Source organism: Zophobas morio, unplaced genomic scaffold (assembly GCF_036711695.1).
Source record: "Zophobas morio isolate AGI-343-1 ecotype UQ-CSIRO unplaced genomic scaffold, CSIRO_AGI_Zmor_V1 ptg000011l, whole genome shotgun sequence".
Classification (NCBI taxonomy): Eukaryota; Metazoa; Arthropoda; class Insecta; order Coleoptera; family Tenebrionidae; genus Zophobas; species Zophobas morio.
In genome coordinates, this window is record NW_026972116.1 from 9,413,874 (window position 1) to 9,436,597 (window position 22,724).

The 22,724-nt window shown below is 37.3% G+C and overlaps 2 protein-coding genes across 5 annotated transcripts in view; both read right to left on the reverse strand.

Annotated features, from left to right (window-relative positions):
• LOC135126861 (uncharacterized) overlaps positions 1 to 22,724 on the reverse strand; it is a 251,789-nt gene that overhangs the window by 163,543 nt on the left and 65,522 nt on the right. The window contains exon 1 of one of the 4 annotated variants that reach the window (XM_064053054.1): positions 1,359 to 1,413. The exons of the other annotated variants lie outside the window; for them this stretch is intronic. The gene's annotated coding sequence lies outside the window, so the exon portion shown is untranslated. Of the gene's footprint in view, positions 1 to 1,358; positions 1,414 to 22,724 lie in introns of those variants that run through there. 4 annotated transcript variants of the gene reach the window in all.
• LOC135126860 (uncharacterized) lies at positions 15,005 to 16,814 on the reverse strand. Its single transcript, XM_064053052.1, has 3 exons — positions 15,858 to 16,814; positions 15,393 to 15,796; positions 15,005 to 15,337 (listed from the first exon to the last, which is right to left on the reverse strand). Exons 2-3 carry the CDS (start codon positions 15,714 to 15,716, stop codon positions 15,260 to 15,262), a joined length of 402 nt encoding a protein of 133 aa, XP_063909122.1. The 5' UTR covers positions 15,717 to 15,796; positions 15,858 to 16,814; the 3' UTR covers positions 15,005 to 15,259.

Consider the following 22,724-nt stretch of genomic DNA (forward strand, 5'->3'; position numbering starts at 1 on the left):
CAATGGAATCAAAGCTATTTTTGACGACAAGATATTATATTATAACAACAACAATTAGTAGACTGCGAGAGCGATAAATGTTACGGATTCATTATATGCTTTTTGCTCTAATCTAATAAAGCATTTCTGCAGATATAAATGCCCGTTTCTCTTATAAAATAACTGTTTGAAGTTTTTCTGAAAATAGTATCAAAAGAGCTACTGTTCAGTGCCTTTCTTTCTACCTCTACAATTCACCATAATTGAAAACCTACACCACTGTGTTTTGTACTGAAAAGTGGGAATACGGCATTGTTCCACAAACTAACTGCAGATTCATTTACACACTTTCAATTTTTCAACAATTTTGCCGACGGCATTGTATTATTAAATTCACACTGCAGTTCCAGTTTTCTATACGAATTTTTGTTCTCTAATATGACGTGTTTCATAGACCATTTTTCTGATATTTTTAATATTAAGAGAAGCCTTTTAGATATAATTTTGGTTAATCAATTTTGTTTCGGTATCGTAATCGCAATAGCTTAAAAAAATTCTTCTGTTTGGATTTCTTCTTAACTGACCATTGTTTAAATCTAGAAAAAATAAATATTCGGTTTGATACAAATGGAATGCCTACAAATTATTATAAAAATAAAAAAGTCGACTAATGTTTTCGTAAAATTTACATGTTTGCAGAGTGGTTCTAATGAATCTGTTGTGTGCAAATTTTTCGCTCTTTGTACAGCTTAATTTTTCACAAGACAAAAAATTTACCATTTCCTGTTTCCACAACCTAAAAATTTGTCAATTTTTACGGTAATCTCTGGAGAACCAGTTATAATTCAAATAATGGTGAAATTTGCTTGAACAATCGAGAGCAAACTCACCACTTTACTTGTTTTCGTCACTGAATAGATAACGTTAACACTTTCAACAAACAATTGTACATTGAAAAAACTACATTCTTAAATGTGTAGCTAAATGCGCTTTAACACAACTAAAATATACTGAGAAAATTTCAAATAAGTAAGGGACGTGATAGAAACAAAAAAAAACAAACTAAAATTGGTTCTAAAAATATGTATCGTTGTTTAAGGAAAAAAGTTTGTACGGAATTTTATGCTTAAAACAAAAACCCTACTACACAGGTACCAACCTATAATAAACAAAACATAAAGAGAGATTGTTCGGGAAGATAAGAAAATATATATTACCATTATCACGGAAAAACCTGTTTAATAAACATCCTACGCATGAAGTTAATATGATATGTAGCTATCTGTTAAAACCCGTTTAATGTAACTGATATTTTTTTGATAGATATCGATTTGATATTTATCCAGGCTCACATCACCCTAAAAACGTTAAAGACTTACAGCATCGTCCAAAATGGGGCTGCAGCTTGTACAATTCTCTCATCTTCCTCCCGTTCTTGTTACGTACCTGAAAAAAAACATTCAATTTACATTCTCGGAAAATGAGTTTCTTCTACACGCGTTTTGGAGCTAATACTTAATAATGTCACTCTAAGCTGCCTCCGACAATATTTTTAATAAGGAGGGAGTTACGTTAGTATGACAGAAATTTTCGTACGTTTCTCAATCAGGAGAATTTTATAAAATATTTGCCAGCTCTTTTATTATATTTTTTACGGTAAAATCTGACAAAACACGAAAGGAGGTTTCCAAAGCAAACACGCAACCATCTAAATGTTACCCTTACAATAAACGTAAAAAATCTCTAAAGGCACGCCATTATTAAAAGGGTATTTTTTAAAATAAAGAGTTCTGTTAAAGTTAGATGAACTTTTACTGTTTGTGCGCGAAGAGAGTTTTTATGACAAGCGCCTGACGGATTTTTAATTTTCATTTGAATTTTATGCACGCAGAGGAACGGTTCCGCGATATTGTTTTTCTATTAATTTATCGAGAAGATGATTAACACACAATTAAAATATTAAAAAGTATTGAAAAAAAAACTTCCTGATACAGTCTAATTGAACACATTTTCTAATATACAAAGTGTTTCATTTTTAAAGGTTGTATTTGAGTGAGAGTGAAACAGAGGAACTAAACTAAACGACAATTTCTACGAGTTGCAATATCCGGATCACAATGCAATCGCCATTTTTATTACTTCGACTTACACTTATTAAATAAGACATTGCATTCTATTTTGATTTTCGACGTTGTAATTGATATGTGGTTAAGTGGTTAATTATAATATGTCTATATTGGGGGGGGGGGGGATTTAGGGGTTATGAAAATACCAAGTCGCCCAATGGACTCGATTACTACATTTCCTTAGCTTATGCTCACTAAATAAAAACGGCCTCTCAGAAATAAAAATAACTGGAAGTGTTTATGCTTATGCATCGAAAGAATGTTACGTAGAAATTAATTTGATTTGAATGAGTTTGTCGCCTCAAAACAAAGGATTACAATTATTAATTAAGTCACAATAGAACAAAATGTTCTAAATATTATCATCTTATCATCTACACGATATTCCTAATCGCATATAAAATTTGGCCATTATCGGTCCAGTATCATCTAGATTGATGACGTCATCACAAATTTTTTTATTTGGGAAATTAAGAACGAGTCATTTTCTCGAAAATGTGAGAATAGCACGTCTTTATTTAATAATAATCATAAAATAAAAATTATAGTATTCAAAACATTTTGTTCGATCGTGGTTTAATTAATAATTTTAGTCCTCAGTCTTGGGGAGACAAACACATTGAAATCAAACTATTTTCCACGTGACGTTCTTTCGATGTATAAACATAAACACTTGAAGTTAAGCTTGTTATTAGTGCGCAGGAGATATTTTATGCCGTTGGTTAGCTGGTTCAAATATATTTTACATTTTCCACACTCGGTAGCGCAAATTTCAAGAGGCGAAAATCGCAAAATTCAATCTTAATTTTTTTTAAAAAAGCGAAATTTGTCGGATTATATTTCAAGGGCGAGATAAGTTCTGTCAAAATAACCTTCGACCAATTTTTTACCTCAGGCGTCCAAATTATCTAAAAAAAAATCAAAATTGTCTAACAAGATTTTACATACTTATAGTAGCTGATTAGCGCGGTTGGTTACAGTTTGCTAATAACGCAAATCCGATTCCCTCATGGACTCTTTTTTTCACTGGATTTGATTGATTGTACTTCAGGGACGATGGAAGTTCTGTCTAATGACGTAAGATCAAAGTTTTAATAAGGGATCTAATTCGGTAAAACAATAAATCTCCTACTGAATTAAAAAGTAAAATGAAAACGGTTTTATTAGGTAAACCATTTTAACTACTTTACCCAAAAATATGTGAGCAAAGACTTTACTGATATAAATCTAGTATATAAAAACCCATCCATCTAATTGTTTTATAATTTGTATATAGTTTCTTTCTCTTTATTTGTGGTTTTGACGTGTGTAAGGACATTTTATTTATCACACAAATAAATTATTAAAATCTATATAACTTTGAAAATAATATTAAACTCTAGTGCTAAATGCTTAGTTAAAATTGTAAACAGAAAAACCATAACTCAAGCAACCAGTAAAATAGTTTATTGGGTAAACAGTTGAATTTTAACGACAACAACCTTTTGGAACCTTATCTTTTTTTAAAACTCACTAAATCTTTGATAAAATGTTCGTGTTTAATAAGAATTTAAACGCCAACAAGTACTGCAATCGTAAAAAGCAGTGAATAATAAGTTTAATAACTGATACAAATTGTTTGTAGTAAAAGTTATAAATAGTACATCGGGAAACCATAATTTGCGTTAATACTTATGCAAATATTATGGTATAATAGTTATAAGTACAAAAGCAAAACATTTACACCTACCTTGGGAAATAGCTTAATTACACGAAAACGGGAACGCAATAATGTGGATTAAACCTCATTTGCATATCGCTAAGGTCATCTAAAATAGAACGAAATGAAGGAAATGCATAGTTCAACCCGGAACAGTTTTTAGAGACGTTATAATAATAGAAAACTGCATAATAAAAATCGTTATTTCTGCAAGAAAAAAAAAAGGTTTAAATGTTATAGAAAAGTTCAGGTTGTGATATTATAAAGTGAATAGATGAAAGGTCGCACTGACACAAAAGGCCAACACTTGAGACTTTATTTTAGCACTAGGAAGTGTCAGGGGTGATTATACATTACATATTAACGAGTTTGTTAAGCGACACTACCACCCCTTGACACTGACGGAGGTAGCAAACACCATCACTCAATTAGAACTTTCAGCGATACGGATCAATTTTTCAATCTAAACGTGTAGGGAATATTCACCTAGGAAATAGTTTGCCTGAGATGAAGATCTTAATGAAAGAAATGATGGAGCAGAAAATCAGAGATTTACGACCGCTATAAAGTAAGCAATGCGCCCAAATAAGGGAATAAATATTTATTGAAATCCTATAAATCGCCGAAATAAAGTAAAACACAAAGGAAATATTATAAAGGTGGTTGGAAAGGTGGAGAAGCAATTTCAAGAGGGAGCCCATGGCAATAATAACAACAAAAGAAACAAGTTTAGGACGCCTTCTGTTAGAAGTCCCACAAATTCTGGAGACTTTTAAACTGGCATTTTACCAACAATATAAAAACACTGACGTAATATTTTCTTGTCGGCGGCGATAAGTAAAACAGGGCACGGGAAAAAATGAAAAACTTTGCAATCTGATTTGTGTTTAACGGTAACAAAGTTTTTATTCCATTTGTATTTTCGTCGCCCGTAACCACCACAGATTTCTCGAACTTCAGTGTTTTCCGTCAACATTCTATCGATTTACCATAAACTATATAAATACCTATCGCAATTTTATGAAGTTACGAAGTCGAGTCGTTACGGAGGAAAACCTGCGATTATGTTCTTATCTACCACCGAACACTACTATGAAAACATTTGGACACTATTTCGATAAAAGTCATTAGAATTAATAATTAGTGAAGAGGGGCAGTTTGGAACAATGGCAGTTAGAGGGTGGGTCAATACCACTTCCATGACGTGACTTTAGCGTGACCCAGGCTTCCACACTCCCCTTCTGAGAGGGAAGTGGCACGCCACCCTCGTGTTATCATTATTGTGATGTCTAGACTGTTTGTGTTTGTGTTCTTTGTCGAAAAATCGCCATTTTTCAAACCTGGATGCAATTAATTCTGAATACCCAGCTAGCACATGTACATACGTCATACCAAATAAAGGTTACATAATAATCGAATTTTAAAAGTTCCGCATTACAATTTTTTTACTATAATTTTATCAGGTCAGATTTTAAAAATTATCTTAATAACAATAATAATTTAAAACATATTTATTATTTTAATACCTATAATTCATATTAAAACTTAGACCATATATATATACAATACAGTAGCTCTTTTTTTGAAAAATACATTATACAAGATTATCTATTTGTCTATATTTGCCTTAAGATAAATTTCAAATCTAATATTTTATTCTTCATAGTTTGTGTTGAAAAGTTAGAACGTAGATTTTAAATTATTTTTAAACGTACAGTCTTCTCTCCAACAGATGATTTTATTTTTCTGTGAAACTTATGATCAGTGAAACGATATTCGTCTTTTCTTCTAAATATACTTAGAAACTATTTTAAAGTTAGTTAGATAGAACTTCCCTCGCTCCTGGAACCCAATCCATCAAATCCACTTATTACTTAGATAATTCTGCAAATTTTATTTTTTGTTATGATAAGGCTAGATGCTACTAAAAACACGTGTAGTTAATCACTTAATCAGCTATAGTAAAAAAACAAATATGCGATAAGCATTTTCCTAAAATTAAAAAAAAAAGAAAAACGCTGTTTTTAAAATAATTAATAAAACACAATAACTTGCATCTTGCATCATTCTTTAATTTTTAGGATTCATCTAGAAAAACTTTCAGATTCATCACGGTTTGGGAGAGACAAACAGATAAATTTTGTTTAGCGATTTACCATGATGATGATATCCTTACAACGTTTGCCAGGTGTCAGAGCCCTCGGGTTTCTAAATTGTAAAATATTATATGAACAACAACGATAAACTAATTGACCACGAATATAGACACATATTATTTTATAAAATTTAACAAAAATTTGCCAAGCAAAATTTTGTCATGACGTCATCACCTTTTTGGTGGGGATAACCAGAAAAATTTTGATTAACAGGATGAACATTTTATCATCTACACAATATTACTTCCGAAGAACAAAAAATTGGAAGGTCACCAGACAAAAAAGTTTGATCACAAGACAAAAATTAGACAGAATGATGGAAAAGATAAAATCAACAAACAAGGAAATAAAAAAGGAATTAGTTCAGATGAAAAAACAATAATGGAACTGAGCAACAAAGTAGAATGCATAGAAAATATTAAAAGAAGGAAAAACGCAGTACTGCAAGGACTGATAAAATTTATAAAGATCCATCTGGATACAGAGATAAAGATAAAAGCGGCTAGAAAGATAAGAAACAAGACATATCTAACTGAACTATAAAACACGGAAGAAAAGAAGAACGTAATGATGAATTAAAAACTGTGAAGAATGGGAAATAGGAGTAATATTTATATTAACGATAAGCTATCAAAGTGAGAGAGAATTCCAAGGACTGATAAGAAAAAGTACAAAGAAGAAGAGGGTAAAGGAGAATAAGAAAAGTGAGCTACAAAATACTTCATGATGGCTATGGGGCACAAAGAGGAGGAATCTGAAAGAAATTATGAACCAAAATAGGAATGAACCAAAAAAATAAGCTTAAAAATAATGGATTGGAACATAATAAATAAGGCAATGAAAGGAAAATGAGTAGGTTAAGAAATCTTAAGCAAGATATAGGTAATCGAGAGAATAATATAAAAAATTGGGCGAAGGTTATTTCGACAGCATTTCCCTCACGCCTGAAATATAATAAAACAAATCCAGCTTTTTCGAAAAATTATAAAATTTGATTATGCGAATTTTTTTATGAGAACACTAATGTAAATGTAAAGAAACGTGTACGTTCCAAATGAGTTTTCCCTTAACAAAATTTTGTGATGACTTCCTCAACATTTTTGCAACGAAACGTATATCACTTTGGATAGGTACAGTGTAATACTAATGATAACAGTATTGTATTTCCAAATTTTCGGGAAAACGGAGTGAGCCGTTCCCGATTTAATCAATAGAATAAATTGACTCATTTATTAATTTTTAAGTCACCATGTATAAGAAATTTAAAAACTTTTAATGCAATAATAAATCACAAGCATAGCCTCATCATATTTCGCACATTTTGGATATTTATTCGGCAAAATGTTGACATGACATCATCAATTTTTTGAGAGGGGATAAAGGAATAAATTTTGTTTAACGAACTACCGTGATTAGGATAACCTTAAAATATGTACAACATGTCAGAACAGTTGGTTCTGCAGTTTTAAATTTATAATGCAAAATCTTGTTATCCAGTTTATATTGTTTTCCGAAAATTCTGGTCTATCTAGATATATTCGACAAGGATTCATACACCACAAGTGCAGGAGTATCTTATTTTGTGAAATTAAAAAAAAACTTTTTATTATAAATTTTGTTACGAATTGAAAATTCGCAGTAGCTATTTCGGTTTTTATTGGCATTCTCGGATCGGATTACATTTTGTTTACTCGTTTTTTTTTTCGTTTCGTCATTTCGTGCTATGGGTGGTTGGGTTGGGCACGGTGGCAATGAAGGACAACTTTGGTGGAGGGTTCGTCCCGAGCTTTTGACTCCCCCAGTCGCAAGACTGTCGCGATGATTCTGAACTTGGAGGGGCTCAGATGAGTGTTTCAGCCTCGCTGTTTGTAGATCGGTCTTCTGGATCGTTTCAGCTTGGTTCTTGCTATAAGGAACTGGATGGATCGCGCCATCCCAGAGCTTCACTCTGAAATTCGATTTTCGTTCTGTTTGTTATTTTTGTTCGCGAATTTCATTTGCTTACCTAGGTGGGAACAAACGCCGTGGAGCGTCCCCTAGAGTCTTCGTCATTTCTGGAATCTTGATAGCCTTGTTTGTTTTTTTTCTTTTGTTAATAACCATCGCATCCACTCATTAGTTACATCGATTAGGGATTTTCGTCGGAATTCGACGTTTCGTAAGTTTGCCACTAGAGGGCCAAACTTCCGTTAATTCTCGCTTCGTTACCTTGTCACGTCATCGCAGGTGGAAGGGAATCCATTTTGCTTGGGTACTTCGTGTTGAATGGTGTTGGGGGTTAGTGCTTTCCTCTTTTGCAGTTCGTTTTAGCAACCTTTTATTTGGTGTTACGTTTGGAATCGCATTCGTTGGATCTGTTGGGTCCCCTAAAAGGTGCTATCGCTTGGAGCGCATTTGTGAGCTGTAAAAGATATAGTGCATTCGAGCACTACGACTTTGTCGGATTTTGGATAAGGGCACTAGACCATCCCGCTAACATCGGAGAAGCTGCAGTCGATCCGCAGGTAAATCTTTTGATTAGCTTTTCCCTGGCATCCCTTCGAACAGTGGTTATGGTTATTTTCATGTTAACGATAATATTTTGCTACTTACCAAGTGCATGTGACATGTGGAACCCTTGGGGTTGACTGAGTTCGAACATCTTCTCAGACTTTGCTCTCCTTGCAGCTTTTTTTGTTTTTGTCGCTGATCTTGCTATTCCCGTGATCGAGAATTGGAGCCAGTTTCGAGTGGGAGAACGAATTCTATGAATTCCAACTGTCGTGGGCAGTTGTGAGCCCTCCCAGAACAGCTGGAGAGTTACCAAAAACCTCGACTCGACATCGACTGGGAATTCGCTGCGACGCCGCTGTGTTTCGACATCTCGTCGTGGATATCGAAGGAGGCAGGTGCCCATGGTACTTCCATTCCATCTCATTAAGTATTAGTCGCCTTACCTTTTCTTTATTGTATCGCAAAACGTTTCGAAGTTTGGCGTAACTAGCACTCGCACATAACCTAGTCATAACAATCGGTAAGACTGTGACGCTCCGCTCTACGTTAATACCTTCGTACGTACGTTAGGACTACCGAGCGTGTGGCCTACTTCGTTTATCTCATAGCCCTCGAAATAATTAATCAAATCGTTAGTCGTTACGACCCCAACTAATTTGTTCGTTTCGTAAACATCGTTCGTATCGCTCGTATTTATCGTTAATTAATTCGTCGCCTTTCGTAATAAAACTATCGTTCGTATCGCTCGTATTTATCGTAAACCGTTAGTCGCATTAAATCGTCATCATTAATATCTTATTCATTTCCTTTTGCTTACTTATTTAGTTATTTATCACTCTTATTTTATTTTTAATTAGTGACCTTAGATTTTATTGTAACCAATAATTTAAGTAACAGCTTGCAATTACAATAGTTAAATATTTTTCCGGTTTTTTGTTGTTGTAATTGTGTCTTAATAAAAACTGGTGGCGCCCTGGCGACGCCGCTACACAAAACAGTGTGCTCTCTCTTCTTTGCGAACCTCTAGCGACCTGACCCTTTGCACCCGCAGGAACTCACCCCTTCTCCACTAGCAGGCCGGCAACGAGCTGTGAGTTTGGCTCGTAACAGAACTATTTTTGGCGCCCAACGTGGGGCCTAGCTGCTCAAAAGCATCGGACAAAGGTCTAGAGGGTTCGGTACTGAATCGCGTTTGGGTTGCAAAGTCGAAAGGCGCTTAGGGTAACGTTCGTAGTAGCACTTTGGCTGTTTTGGATAGTGACGTCATGGATTTTCGACTCGCTGGTCGTGATATTAACTATTTGTCGGCGGACGATTTAAGATACGAGCTTCAGATTAGAGGGGTAAAGGAAGCCACCACGGTGGATCGTATGAGGTCGTGGTTGAGGAGTCTTCTCAAGGTGGAACTACAAACTGGGTTAGTTATCGGTAGTTTGGGGGATCACGGTTCGGAGATCGCGGTGATCCGAGACAAAATCGATGCATTGACGGCGGAGTTGGAAGCTTTTCGCGGCACACCGGCCGAGGCTAACAAAATTCGAGCTCAGCTAGTACATACTTTCGGTCGAGTCAATCGGTTACCTATGGGTGAAACACCCGAAGAAAAGGAAGCACGCGCTACGCTGTTTACTACGGTGTTAACGATAAAGTCTTCGTTCGATGAAAAACTGAGGAAAACTGTCGACGAGCAGGCTGTACCACCTTCGACAAATTCTTTGGTGAATTTCCACTTGGCGCTTGCTTCGACTCCTCGTAGAAGTCCTCAGAAAGACGACGCTGAATCCGATGACGACACGGATCTCCTCATTTCGCGTCTCAATCCGCGGAACTCGCAAGCTGCTAATACGGCTCAGCAGACTGTTTCGATAAGGCCGAAAGACCTTCGTTCGTGGAACTTGCAGTTTGACGGGGAAAATATGAGTGTCAACGCGTTTATTGAAAGGGCGGAAGAACTTTGTGTTGCTTATGGTGTGGAGTGTGACAGTTTGGTCGCTAGCGCCATTTTTCTTTTCGCTGGAAAGGCTTTAGTTTGGTGGCGAGCTAATCGGTCTTCGCTGACATCGTGGTCGACGATGTGCTCGAAGCTTCGTGCGGAGTTTCAGCCTCCGGATTTTGATGAACTCTTGTGGGACGAGATTCGCACTCGGCGTCAGGGTTCTACCGAGACCGTGGGTATTTTTATCGCGCATATGGAAAACCTTTTCTCGCGACTAAATCGCGCAATACCGGAGGATGTCAAGGTCAATGTGGTGCGTAGGAATCTCGAACCATTTTTCCAACTTCAATTAGGTTTGACCACCACCGAGACCATGGCGGAACTTGGTGAGCTTTGTAAGCGGTTGGAGCGTTGCAAATATTCGGCGGACGGTTACGGGAAATCGTCTCAATCGACGTCTAAGTGTGTTGAACCCGACTTAGCTTGTTCTCTTCCGAATAGGAAAATTCGTAGTCATCCAAAAGTGTCGGTTGTGGAGACGACAGCACTTCCTCGTCGCCAACCTCAGGCTACGGCTTTGTCTTGTTGGAAATGCGATAAGGTCGGACATCGTGCGGCAGAGTGTCGGACTGTTCAGGGCATTGCGTGCTACAAATGTAAGAGAGCGGGGTATACGGTTCGTACGTGTCCTAGTTGTAATTCGGTCGCAACTCGAAATACTACGCGTTCGGGAAACTAGGAAGGGCCTCGGGAGTTGGTCACTTCCCGACGCCACCCTCATCTGTTTTGACCACCCGTTTGGAAATCGCTCCGGCGATGCGCGTAATTTTAGATTTTATTTTGCAAGGTAGTGATCAGGATAATCGCCCACATTTGAAGGTGAGTTGTTATAACGTCACCATGTTAGGATTGCTCGATTCGGGAGCAAGTCGTACCATTCTTGGTCGAGCGGGAATGTCTTTGTTGAAGTCGTTGAATCTCAGAATTGACCGGGATCCAAATCTTCGCTGTATCGTTGCCGATGGGTCGAATTGTGAGGTCGTCGGAAAAATCCAAGCACCGTTTCAATTGGAAAACCGCGTTATCGTGCTCGATGTGCTTCTTGTTCCGGCACTTCCACATACACTTGTTCTCGGTGTTGATTTTTGGACGCGTATGGGTGTTGTTCCAGATCTACGTAGTGGTAGCTGGCATTTTTCTCCTATTTGTGTTGACAGCGTCGAAACTTCTCGCGAATTTACGGTTAGTTCGGAGCAGCGTGCCGAGATTGATGACTTGGTGCAGACTTACTTTTCTTCTAGTGGTTCAGGGCTGGGTTGCGTCAAAGGGGTCGGACACAGAATCGAGATCGAATCGGAGGCGTTGCCTATTAAGCTACGCAACTTTCCAGTATCTCCGAAGTTGCAGGAGATCATAGATCGTGAGCTCGACTCCATGTTACGTGCCGGTATCGTGGAACCCTCGTCGTCTGCTTGGTCGTCGCCTATTCTTTTAATACCCAAAAAGGACGGAGCCTATCGCTTTTGTGTAGACTATCGTCGCTTAAATCGGGTGACGAAAAAAGATGCCTATCCACTTCCACTAATATCAGGAATTTTAGACAAACTCCGGGACGCGAGATATTTGAGTAGTCTCGATATCAAATCGGCTTACTGGCAGGTGCCGGTTGCGGTAGAAAGTCGTGAATTTACAGCGTTCTCAGTAACGGGTAGGGGGTTGTTTCAATTTCGTCGTATGCCGTTTGGGCTTTCCAACGCGCCCGCAACTTTTCAGCGGTTAATAGACACCATTTTAGGGCATGACCTTGAGCCTTATGTTTTTCAATACCTCGACGACATTGTTATCGTAACTCCTACTTTCCAGAAACACGTAGAAGTTCTTAAATTAGTTCTCGAACGTCTGCTAGCTGCAGGTTTAACTGTGGGAAGGGACAAGTGTCAGTTTTGTTTACCAAGCTTGAAGTATCTCGGCTATGTCGTTGATAGAGACGGACTCCACGTCGATCCGGAAAAAGTATCAGCGATAATCGATATTCCTAGTCCGAGTACGGTCAAGCAAGTACGCCAATTTTTGGGAATTGCTTCGTGGTTTCGGCGTTTTATACCAAATTTTTCAACAATCGCGGCGCCGTTAACTACTCTTCTACGGAAGAAACATACTTTTGTTTGGAGTTTAGATCAGGAAGGGGCTTTTCGTACCATCAAAGAAAAATTAGTGTCGGCTCCCGTGCTTTGTTGTCCAGATTTTTCGCGTCCATTCGTCATCCAGACGGATGCTAGCGATTACGGAATCGGCGCCGTACTAACGCAGGAATATCCGGATGGCGAGCACGTCATCAGCTACATTAGTCGATCTCTTAATCGCGCCGAGCGCAATTATAGTACCACCCAGAAGGAGTGCTTAGCCGTGATCTGGGCAGTCGAAAAATTTCGTGGATATGTTGAGGGGTATCGCTTTACGGTCATTACGGACCATCACTCACTTGTTTGGTTACAAAATCTTCAAAACCCCACGGGGAAGCTTTGTCGATGGGCTCTACGCTTGCAAGCGTTCGACTTCGAAATTGTTCACCGAAAGGGTAGTTCGCATGTTGTGCCGGATGCGCTCAGTCGTGCTGTTACTAAACTTGATACCCTGTCGGAGGTCGTAAATCCGTCTGATGAGGGCGTCGTGTCTGTTTCGGCAGCGGTAACGGATCGTTGGTATAATCATATGCTCGCGGAGGTCGGAAAAAATCCCGTACGTTACTCCCAGTGGCGAGTTGACGGTCATCAGCTTTATAAACTCACTCATCAGCGTGACAACACTTGTAACGATCCACTCTTCGCTTGGAAGCGAGTTATTCCCAAGGAATATCGGGTAGAGGTTTTGGAAAGAAACCATGACACTCCTTTAGGGGGTCATTTAGGCGTATTTAAAACTTATAAGCGCATCAGTCAAGTTTATTATTGGCCGCACTTACGCTCTGACGTTGCCCGTTATGTTCGTGGGTGTAGGACCTGTCAAATGACTAAACCGGAACAGCTTGCGCCTAAAGGACTTCTGGCCAAAAACCCTATCGCGGATAGACCCTGGAAAATTATTAGCACGGACTTAGTTGGACCACTCCCTCGTTCTACTCAGGGATATACGAGTATTTTAGTGGTGAGCGATTGTTTCAGTAAATTCTGTCGGTTTTTCCCACTTCGTAAAGCCACGGCTAAAAATATTGTTCGACTTCTAGAGGAGGAGATCATTTTGTTATTTGGGGCACCGCAACTTATGCTAATGGACAATGGCGTTCAATTTGCGGGTCGCGAACTACAACAACTAGCATCGCGGTATGGATTTGTTCGTCGCTTTACTCCTGTTTACCATCCACAGGCAAATCCTACCGAAAGGGTGAATAAAACGTTGAAAGCAATGCTCATTTCGTTCGCGAAAAATGATCAGCGTTCTTGGGATCGGCATCTACGGAAATTGGCATGTGCAGCACGTACCTCCGTACATCAAGTTACCGGTTTTACTCCATTTCGTCTTACGTTCGGTCGCGAATTTGTTAGCTCCGGAAAATTGTTTGGAACCATCGAAAACCCGGATGGACTCGATTTCTTAAAGCGCAAGCCGCCTGATGAGGAAGAACTGCGAAGCTTGTATAAACTAGTTGAACAACGCTTGATCAAAGCCCAAGAGAATAGCTCACGCGCTTACAATTTGCGACGTCGACATTTCGAATTTTCTCCTGGTGATCTCGTGTGGCGTAAAAACTATTCTTTGTCGGACGCCTCTAAACACTACTCTTCTTCGCTTGCTCCTCGCTATCTTGGACCTTTTCGTGTTTCGCGTAAGATAGGCTATGGGACGTACATCCTGGAAGGTGACGACAACAAGGGCCGTCGGCAATGGCACGTCAAGGATCTAAAACCTTTCGTCGATCAGGATCCACCACCGCAGAGCCCGGAGTAGTCGTGATGTTCAGTCGCCTATCCTACCTATCGGTGTGAAATTTTCGCTGAGGAAAATTTCCTAAGAGGGGGAAAGAGGGGAGTGTTACGAATTGAAAATTCGCAGTAGCTATTTCGGTTTTTATTGGCATTCTCGGATCGGATTACATTTTGTTTACTCGTTTTTTTTTTCGTTTCGTCATTTCGTGCTATGGGTGGTTGGGTTGGGCACGGTGGCAATGAAGGACAACTTTGGTGGAGGGTTCGTCCCGAGCTTTTGACTCCCCCAGTCGCAAGACTGTCGCGATGATTCTGAACTTGGAGGGGCTCAGATGAGTGTTTCAGCCTCGCTGTTTGTAGATCGGTCTTCTGGATCGTTTCAGCTTGGTTCTTGCTATAAGGAACTGGATGGATCGCGCCATCCCAGAGCTTCACTCTGAAATTCGATTTTCGTTCTGTTTGTTATTTTTGTTCGCGAATTTCATTTGCTTACCTAGGTGGGAACAAACGCCGTGGAGCGTCCCCTAGAGTCTTCGTCATTTCTGGAATCTTGATAGCCTTGTTTGTTTTTTTTCTTTTGTTAATAACCATCGCATCCACTCATTAGTTACATCGATTAGGGATTTTCGTCGGAATTCGACGTTTCGTAAGTTTGCCACTAGAGGGCCAAACTTCCGTTAATTCTCGCTTCGTTACCTTGCCACGTCATCGCAGGTGGAAGGGAATCCATTTTGCTTGGGTACTTCGTGTTGAATGGTGTTGGGGGTTAGTGCTTTCCTCTTTTGCAGTTCGTTTTAGCAACCTTTTATTTGGTGTTACGTTTGGAATCGCATTCGTTGGATCTGTTGGGTCCCCTAAAAGGTGCTATCGCTTGGAGCGCATTTGTGAGCTGTAAAAGATATAGTGCATTCGAGCACTACGACTTTGTCGGATTTTGGATAAGGGCACTAGACCATCCCGCTAACATCGGAGAAGCTGCAGTCGATCCGCAGGTAAATCTTTTGATTAGCTTTTCCCTGGCATCCCTTCGAACAGTGGTTATGGTTATTTTCATGTTAACGATAATATTTTGCTACTTACCAAGTGCATGTGACATGTGGAACCCTTGGGGTTGACTGAGTTCGAACATCTTCTCAGACTTTGCTCTCCTTGCAGCTTTTTTGTTTTTGTCGCTGATCTTGCTATTCCCGTGATCGAGAATTGGAGCCAGTTTCGAGTGGGAGAACGAATTCTATGAATTCCAACTGTTGTGGGCAGTTGTGAGCCCTCCCAGAACAGCTGGAGAGTTACCAAAAACCTCGACTCGACATCGACTGGGAATTCGCTGCGACGCCGCTGTGTTTCGACATCTCGTCGTGGATATCGAAGGAGGCAGGTGCCCATGGTACTTCCATTCCATCTCATTAAGTATTAGTCGCCTTACCTTTTCTTTATTGTATCGCAAAACGTTTCGAAGTTTGGCGTAACTAGCACTCGCACATAACCTAGTCATAACAATCGGTAAGACTGTGACGCTCCGCTCTACGTTAATACCTTCGTACGTACGTTAGGACTACCGAGCGTGTGGCCTACTTCGTTTATCTCATAGCCCTCGAAATAATTAATCAAATCGTTAGTCGTTACGACCCCAACTAATTTGTTCGTTTCGTAAACATCGTTCGTATCGCTCGTATTTATCGTTAATTAATTCGTCGCCTTTCGTAATAAAACTATCGTTCGTATCGCTCGTATTTATCGTAAACCGTTAGTCGCATTAAATCGTCATCATTAATATCTTATTCATTTCCTTTTGCTTACTTATTTAGTTATTTATCACTCTTATTTTATTTTTAATTAGTGACCTTAGATTTTATTGTAACCAATAATTTAAGTAACAGCTTGCAATTACAATAGTTAAATATTTTTCCGGTTTTTTGTTGTTGTAATTGTGTCTTAATAAAAACTGGTGGCGCCCTGGCGACGCCGCTACACAAAACAGTGTGCTCTCTCTTCTTTGCGAACCTCTAGCGACCTGACCCTTTGCACCCGCAGGAACTCACCCCTTCTCCACTAGCAGGCCGGCAACGAGCTGTGAGTTTGGCTCGTAACAATTTTGAAGATGACGTCATCAAATGGTGTTGGAAATAATTAGCCAAATTTTAGTTAATGTTTAACCATCTGCATGATATTCCTAACATCCATACAAAATGTGACAACAATCGGTCCAGCAGTTTCGAAGATTACTTTTCTAATAAAAATGGATACAGACAGACAGACAGACAGACAGGCAGACAGACAGACAGACAGACAGACAGACAAACATACAGACAGACAGACCGACATACAGACAGACAGAGTGACAAACGGAAACGGGAGACCACTTTTTACGTACTCTCGAGATCATGACACGTCGAGAAAATATGAAAGTGGCAATTCGGCCCATGAACTCGATTAATATAAGTACTGCCTTAGCTTACGCTCGGGAAGTAAAAAGAGTCAAAAACTGAGATCTGATATGATACATGGAATGTATCGGCAAAAATTCTTGGAGTAACATTCATGATACCAAAAAAGATAAAAAAGTAATAAAAAATTTTAAAGCTATTTGGCATAGAATGTGTTATTTACAATTCGGTTTAAATAGCACAAAAACAAGCATATTAATGGCTCATGCACTAAACGAAGACAAAATCGAAGAAGAAGAACACAACTTCTTCAATCAACTAAGAAAAGAGTTTAATAAAATTTCCGAAAAGGATATTTAAATATTGATAGGCAATTTTCACACCAAAACTGGAAAGGAAGAAACCAATAATAATCGGAGTACGAAATTTCAACAAAACATAATACATGGTTTCTACAAATTATTATAGGATCGAAGTAGGTCATGGACTTTAAATGACAGGTTACAAATGACATTAATGACAAGTGAGAACTGTCATAAGGAGGCATAATTTTAGCGAAGCGGGATTTTTGAAATCAATGGCCAATTACGCCCTTAGAATCATTTATAAAAACCCTTTGTGTAGGGGAATATACCAATCAGATTGACCACATGTTGAAACACCAAAATTACGAAAGAAAAGAATACATCAAAAATAAAACCAGAGAAGCGGAGGAAAAATTCACCGAAAAGGATAAAAATAAATCTATAAAAATATAATATATCTAAATCTAAGAAATTGAAAGCAATAATAATGAACGCCAAGCTAACACCGTATTTATTAAGAATACGACAAGAAGAATAATTGCAAATGACCAAGACGTAATTAATAGGTGGAAGAAATTCTTGGAAGAGAGTCTGAAAGGGAACAAAAGCTACACGGAAAATGAAGAAATTACATTAGGAATAAACTAAGAAGAAATATTTAGTACCATCAACAAAGGAAGAAATAGTAACTATAGTTCATTATTTAAACTATTGGAAGATTGGCGGGGTTGATAGACTTACACTAGAAACTAATAAACGATATTTGGAACGAAAAAGAAATGCTAACAGCTTGGAAAGTGGGACTGCTGGCGCTAATTTTCAAAAAAGGGAAAACAGATTGTTGCTAGAACTATAGAGGCATAATCTATCAGATCTTGACAAAACGTATCCAAAGCAAATTTAAAAAAATACACAGACAATATCATAGGTGACTACCAAAATGGATTCCGAAGAGGCAGGTCGGTCATAGATCAAATCTTTGTATTGAAACAAACATGGAGAATGCGTTACAAATTCAACACGATATATGCCACAGAAAGCCCATGACACAATAAGTAAATTAAAGTTGTATATGGCATTGACGAAAGTGAATCTTTTCGAAAAGTGGATAAAGTTAGTCAAAATTAAATCACTAAAATAGTGAGATGAAAGTAAAGGCCTACGCAGAGCACCAACAAATTTTAAAACAAAAGACCGGCTGTCAACCATGTTGTTTAATTTATTATTAGAATGGATAATATGGAGAAATAACCATCAATTGGTAGCGTATGCTGACGAGGTGGTCTTGCTGACAAGGACGAAACAAAATCTGAAGGTAAAACTGCAAACATTAGCAGAAGCAGCAGAAGATGCAAACTAATAAATGAGAAAAAGTACATCTCGAAGGGCGACAAAAAGCAAAAGAGTTAGAAATTGAATGGCGAGAAGGAAAAGAACTGAAATTTTGACGAGTGGCCAGTGTTATTTTTATTGATATACTTACGACGGAAAATAGAGAATAATGCAAGGAAATTGATTTTAGGTTGCAAAAATAATAGAAAAATAGAGAGAAGAATAAAAATATCGAGGGGAATCTACGAAAGAAAAAAAAAGACAGATTTATGAGTCAAAAAAAACTAATCAAGAATTCACGATGCTGTTTGAGGAGTCAAATATTACAGAGGAGGCCAAATCGGCAAGAACAAGATGGTTGGGACATTTAGAAATGATGAGAGATCAAAGAACAGTGGAATAATTGAGGCTGATATGCAGAGGACCCGGAGAAAAGGCTGACCGAAGAAGAAATGGTACGATAAAATCTTGAAGTACCTTACACAAAAGTATATTTTGAATTGAAAGGAAAAGGCAAGAAACCCCAAAAATAAAAATACAATGTCATGTTATGGGTCTAGAAGGTCTGCGTTGGTCCTTAAAAAAAATCATTTAAACAAATTATTATTGTTAACTAAATGTTGAGAAATAGGCCGTCACTGTAATATGACTTATTCTTTAGAAATATATATGCTTTTAATTCTAAAACACACGCTTCTAACAATTTAAAAAAAAATAACTGAATAACCAGAATTATTTTATCGATTATCGCAGAAACACTAAAAATTAATCTCAAAAAAACATTAAATAAATAAATAATATACGAACATATATTTTTTGCAACTATTCCGGGAATAGCACGTCTATTTTTTTTTTTAATTCGTGGCCAAAAAAATGATAACCTCATCACAAAAAATTACGTTGTGAGTAGTTTTCCAGATACATGTATTATTTGTTCTTTCAGTATTCCTAACAACGGAATATTTGCTATTTTATAGAATGTTTCATCTATTGTGTAATATGTACCTATACCAGTGTCTCTCTCCCGTTAAATGGAAACCATCGACAGTAAAATTTAAAAAGGCAGTTTAGCAGGTGTCATTTGAACAGAAAAAACCGAAATTTGTTGTAAATGTTTCATTGAACAATTTTCGACATTAACAAACGTTGGTGTTCGGATGAAATGAAACGCATTAAACTATATAGTTGTTTAAATTTAAATGCATGTAGATTTTAATTTTCCAAGGGAAAAACATTAAACAATTAAATTTTAACTCTAATGGTGATAACGCTAAAATGTTACAATAATTATGTGAATCCATATTGCAAAAAAAAGCTGGTCTGGAATTTGTGTACAAGTTTAAAATGATTTTGTTATATGCTCTGTGTGTTTTAAACGATATATTTAATGTTTGCGAATTTATTTTCTAAACTTTTACTCTAATAAACAACATACACCAAAACTCTCTCTGAACTTTTATTAAAGATTTTTGTGCTGTTAGGTATAGACCGAGATTTTGATCTCGTGCTAGAATTCATTTGTAAATTTGAAGGCGCAAGTTCCACGGTTATTAGAGATGCAAATTAATAATATCTGAAGCTGACAGTCGCTATTAGGATTAAACGAATAAAGAGCTTGACAAATTTTCCGGAAAATTAGGCCGTGTTTTCAGATTGACTAATCTTTTCTAATATTTTTAATTTCTGTTTAGCGAGGAAAAAAGCGGCGAGATGAAAAATGTAGTCAGAGCGTTTTTAATCTGAAACACGAGTATTTATAATGTCTTTCCCGTCTGAATGTGAATTATTCACTAATTTTTACTCTTTTTCGTTGTGAATGGGTAATGGTAGTCGACGTTTACATTTCCGGCTGTCTTAATCATGAAAAATGCATAGAACAAGGAATAAATCAATATTGATAAATTGGCTAAGTTAAGTTTAACTCACCGCTTGAACTTACTGTATTGAGGTTGAACATTTTATATTCTCTCAAGTTGAAGAAACTTTCTTTATTGAGAATGCATTTCGTCGAGAATTGGATTACCAATTTACCTAGTTGCTTACAGATTCCAAAAACTCTGCTCTGTCTAGAATTCATCATTTCGGCGTAGTTTTCAAACGTTATACATGTAAAGTAATCACAGTCTACTTTTTATTGATTATACGATTTTATACAACTCCAGCAAGTTATGTTCAAGGTGTTTGTGGAACTTCTCCGTCTATAAATATCTTCCGTCGCCTTCAGTTCCTAAACTAATTACAGGCACTTTTTTATATTCTACGTTGTACATTGTTGTAAATTGTCGTAGAAATAACACATTTCTATGTAAATACATAAATCAAAAACGATGAATAAATTATGCATAGAAAATTTAGATTAGGAAATACATTTAAAGTTTGTATATCTTTATATCTGTTCTAAAACTAGTTAAGTTCTATAATAGATACCGAAACTTTATTATAAAGATGTTTAAGGAACAATTTTGAGGTTCTTGAGGCACAGCTTCCAACACATATTAAAGGAATGCTAGCTTCACCCATAAGATAATTATTACATTAAAGATGTTCTAACAGCAGTCATATTCTATATTGAATTCCTTCTCTATATTATCGGACGTGGAGATATTTAAGAGTAGAACTTTATTTAAGCTTGTAAGGCAAAATCAAAATATCTTTCTTATTAATTTTCGCAGCTTCTTTAATACAAATAAAAGTAGATAATATGCGTTTAAAAAAAATCAATGGTAAACGCAGAGTACACTATCTGTAAGCACTCCTAGTTGAATCATCTCAGTATACACACCGAAATTTCGTGAACCCATTTGCGTATTCTTTCTTCGATTTTCAATCAGCCGATAATTGCTTTAATTAAAAGTTTTTGAAGATGTACGACTGTACTATTTCAAATCTTTCAAATTAGCAAAGTTCGCAAACTTAAATTTCTTCGAGTATCAATACTCCAATTCAAATATCTCGAACCATCTACATTGAACGCGTTCAAACAATCTCATTTATAAGACACGAACTCTATCAAAATTTAACACAAATATCGAAAACGACCCCGTAATAGAAAATGACTAAAACGAACTTCATTAAACCGACTCAAACAAGTTAATTTTGTGTAAATCTCCATCGAAATAAACTTGGACCGAAAGCTTTCACACCCGATATGTCTCTGTCTTGGGGGATGTGAGCGGAATTTGTCGTCAAATGTCCGGAAGGGAGATAGCGCCAGACACAATGTCAAATTGTTGGACTAAAAAAAATATGGACGTGGATTTTCCAGTCGTTAGGTAGCGGGCGTACCATTATGGAACAGTTATTCCCGATGAAAGCTGCATTCTATTGTCTGGCTAAACAACACATAACCCCCGACCAAATAAAGATTAATGCTGAAGCGTTATGGCCAAAGCCTACACATCACGTCTCGGCATTTGTGTGATAAACACACAATACCATAACATTACAATGGAACGGAAGCGAATTCACGCTTACTTCCAGACAAACAATTTTATTGCTAATTAAGACTGATCTCGTTCGGGTAGAGATTTGGGCTCTAGAAGTGAGGATGAAGCGCCTTAGGCTTTGGCGGTTTTAACCATCATTCGTCGAACTCACGCATTTAGTCGAAGGAAGAGAGGCCATTAGGCACTACAAAAACAAGAAAAGGCAAGAAAAATACATGATAAATTTTGTTAGGGGCTGAATTGTCGGAATATTCAATGTTATAACGATAAGTGGTGATACGTAAAAATGAGCAAATTTTCAAAAAGAACTAATGTGACCAGTTTCTTAAATACTAACACATAACCCAGAGCAAGGGACTTCAAAACAAACACCCGCAGTAAAAATTTTAAATGAATAAAAAATATTATGCTTGATAAATGATAACTATTGATTAGAACCTCGACCAGTTGGGACTTATTTCTAGTTCCAAGAAAATTAATTCAGTTTCCTGATCTGGTGCCCATCAATTAAGAGTAAGTAATATTTTTTTACCCATAAACATAAGGTGTTTTAAATAAAATCAGAATAATACTTAAGTTGAAATGATAAAAAATGTTTAACAAACTAGTTAAGCCATTAATATAGATTCAGTCCTACTGTTGTGTCTGTCTACATTTGGTATGTGAAAATCAAATAATGTGACAGAAGCAATTTCGGTAACACAAAGACGACACAATGAGTAACACAGAATTGTAATTACACATTTGTGTGCAAATAGCACTCAAATCTCTAAATGATCAATATAGGAGACCCGCTATTTAGAGTATGTTAATTTGCTCTTTTACGAAGTAATCATAAACATCTGCATAAAGAGATAAACTTCTCTGGAGGACATCGTAGTCACTACTGCAGTTCCAATACGTTAGATTTTAGATATATAGTATCCGAAACTATTAGAATGATCA

What these genes read in the sequence shown, in the direction of transcription:
- LOC135126860 (XM_064053052.1), bottom strand. Translation starts at nt 15,716, where the DNA reads ATGAGATGGAATGGAAGTACCATGGGCACCTGCCTCCTTCGATATCCA. An exon ending in CCACATGTCACATGCACTTG is followed by an intron (nt 15,338 to 15,392) that starts GTAAGTAGCAAA and finishes CACTGTTCGAAG; the next exon opens with GGATGCCAGGGAAAAGCTAA.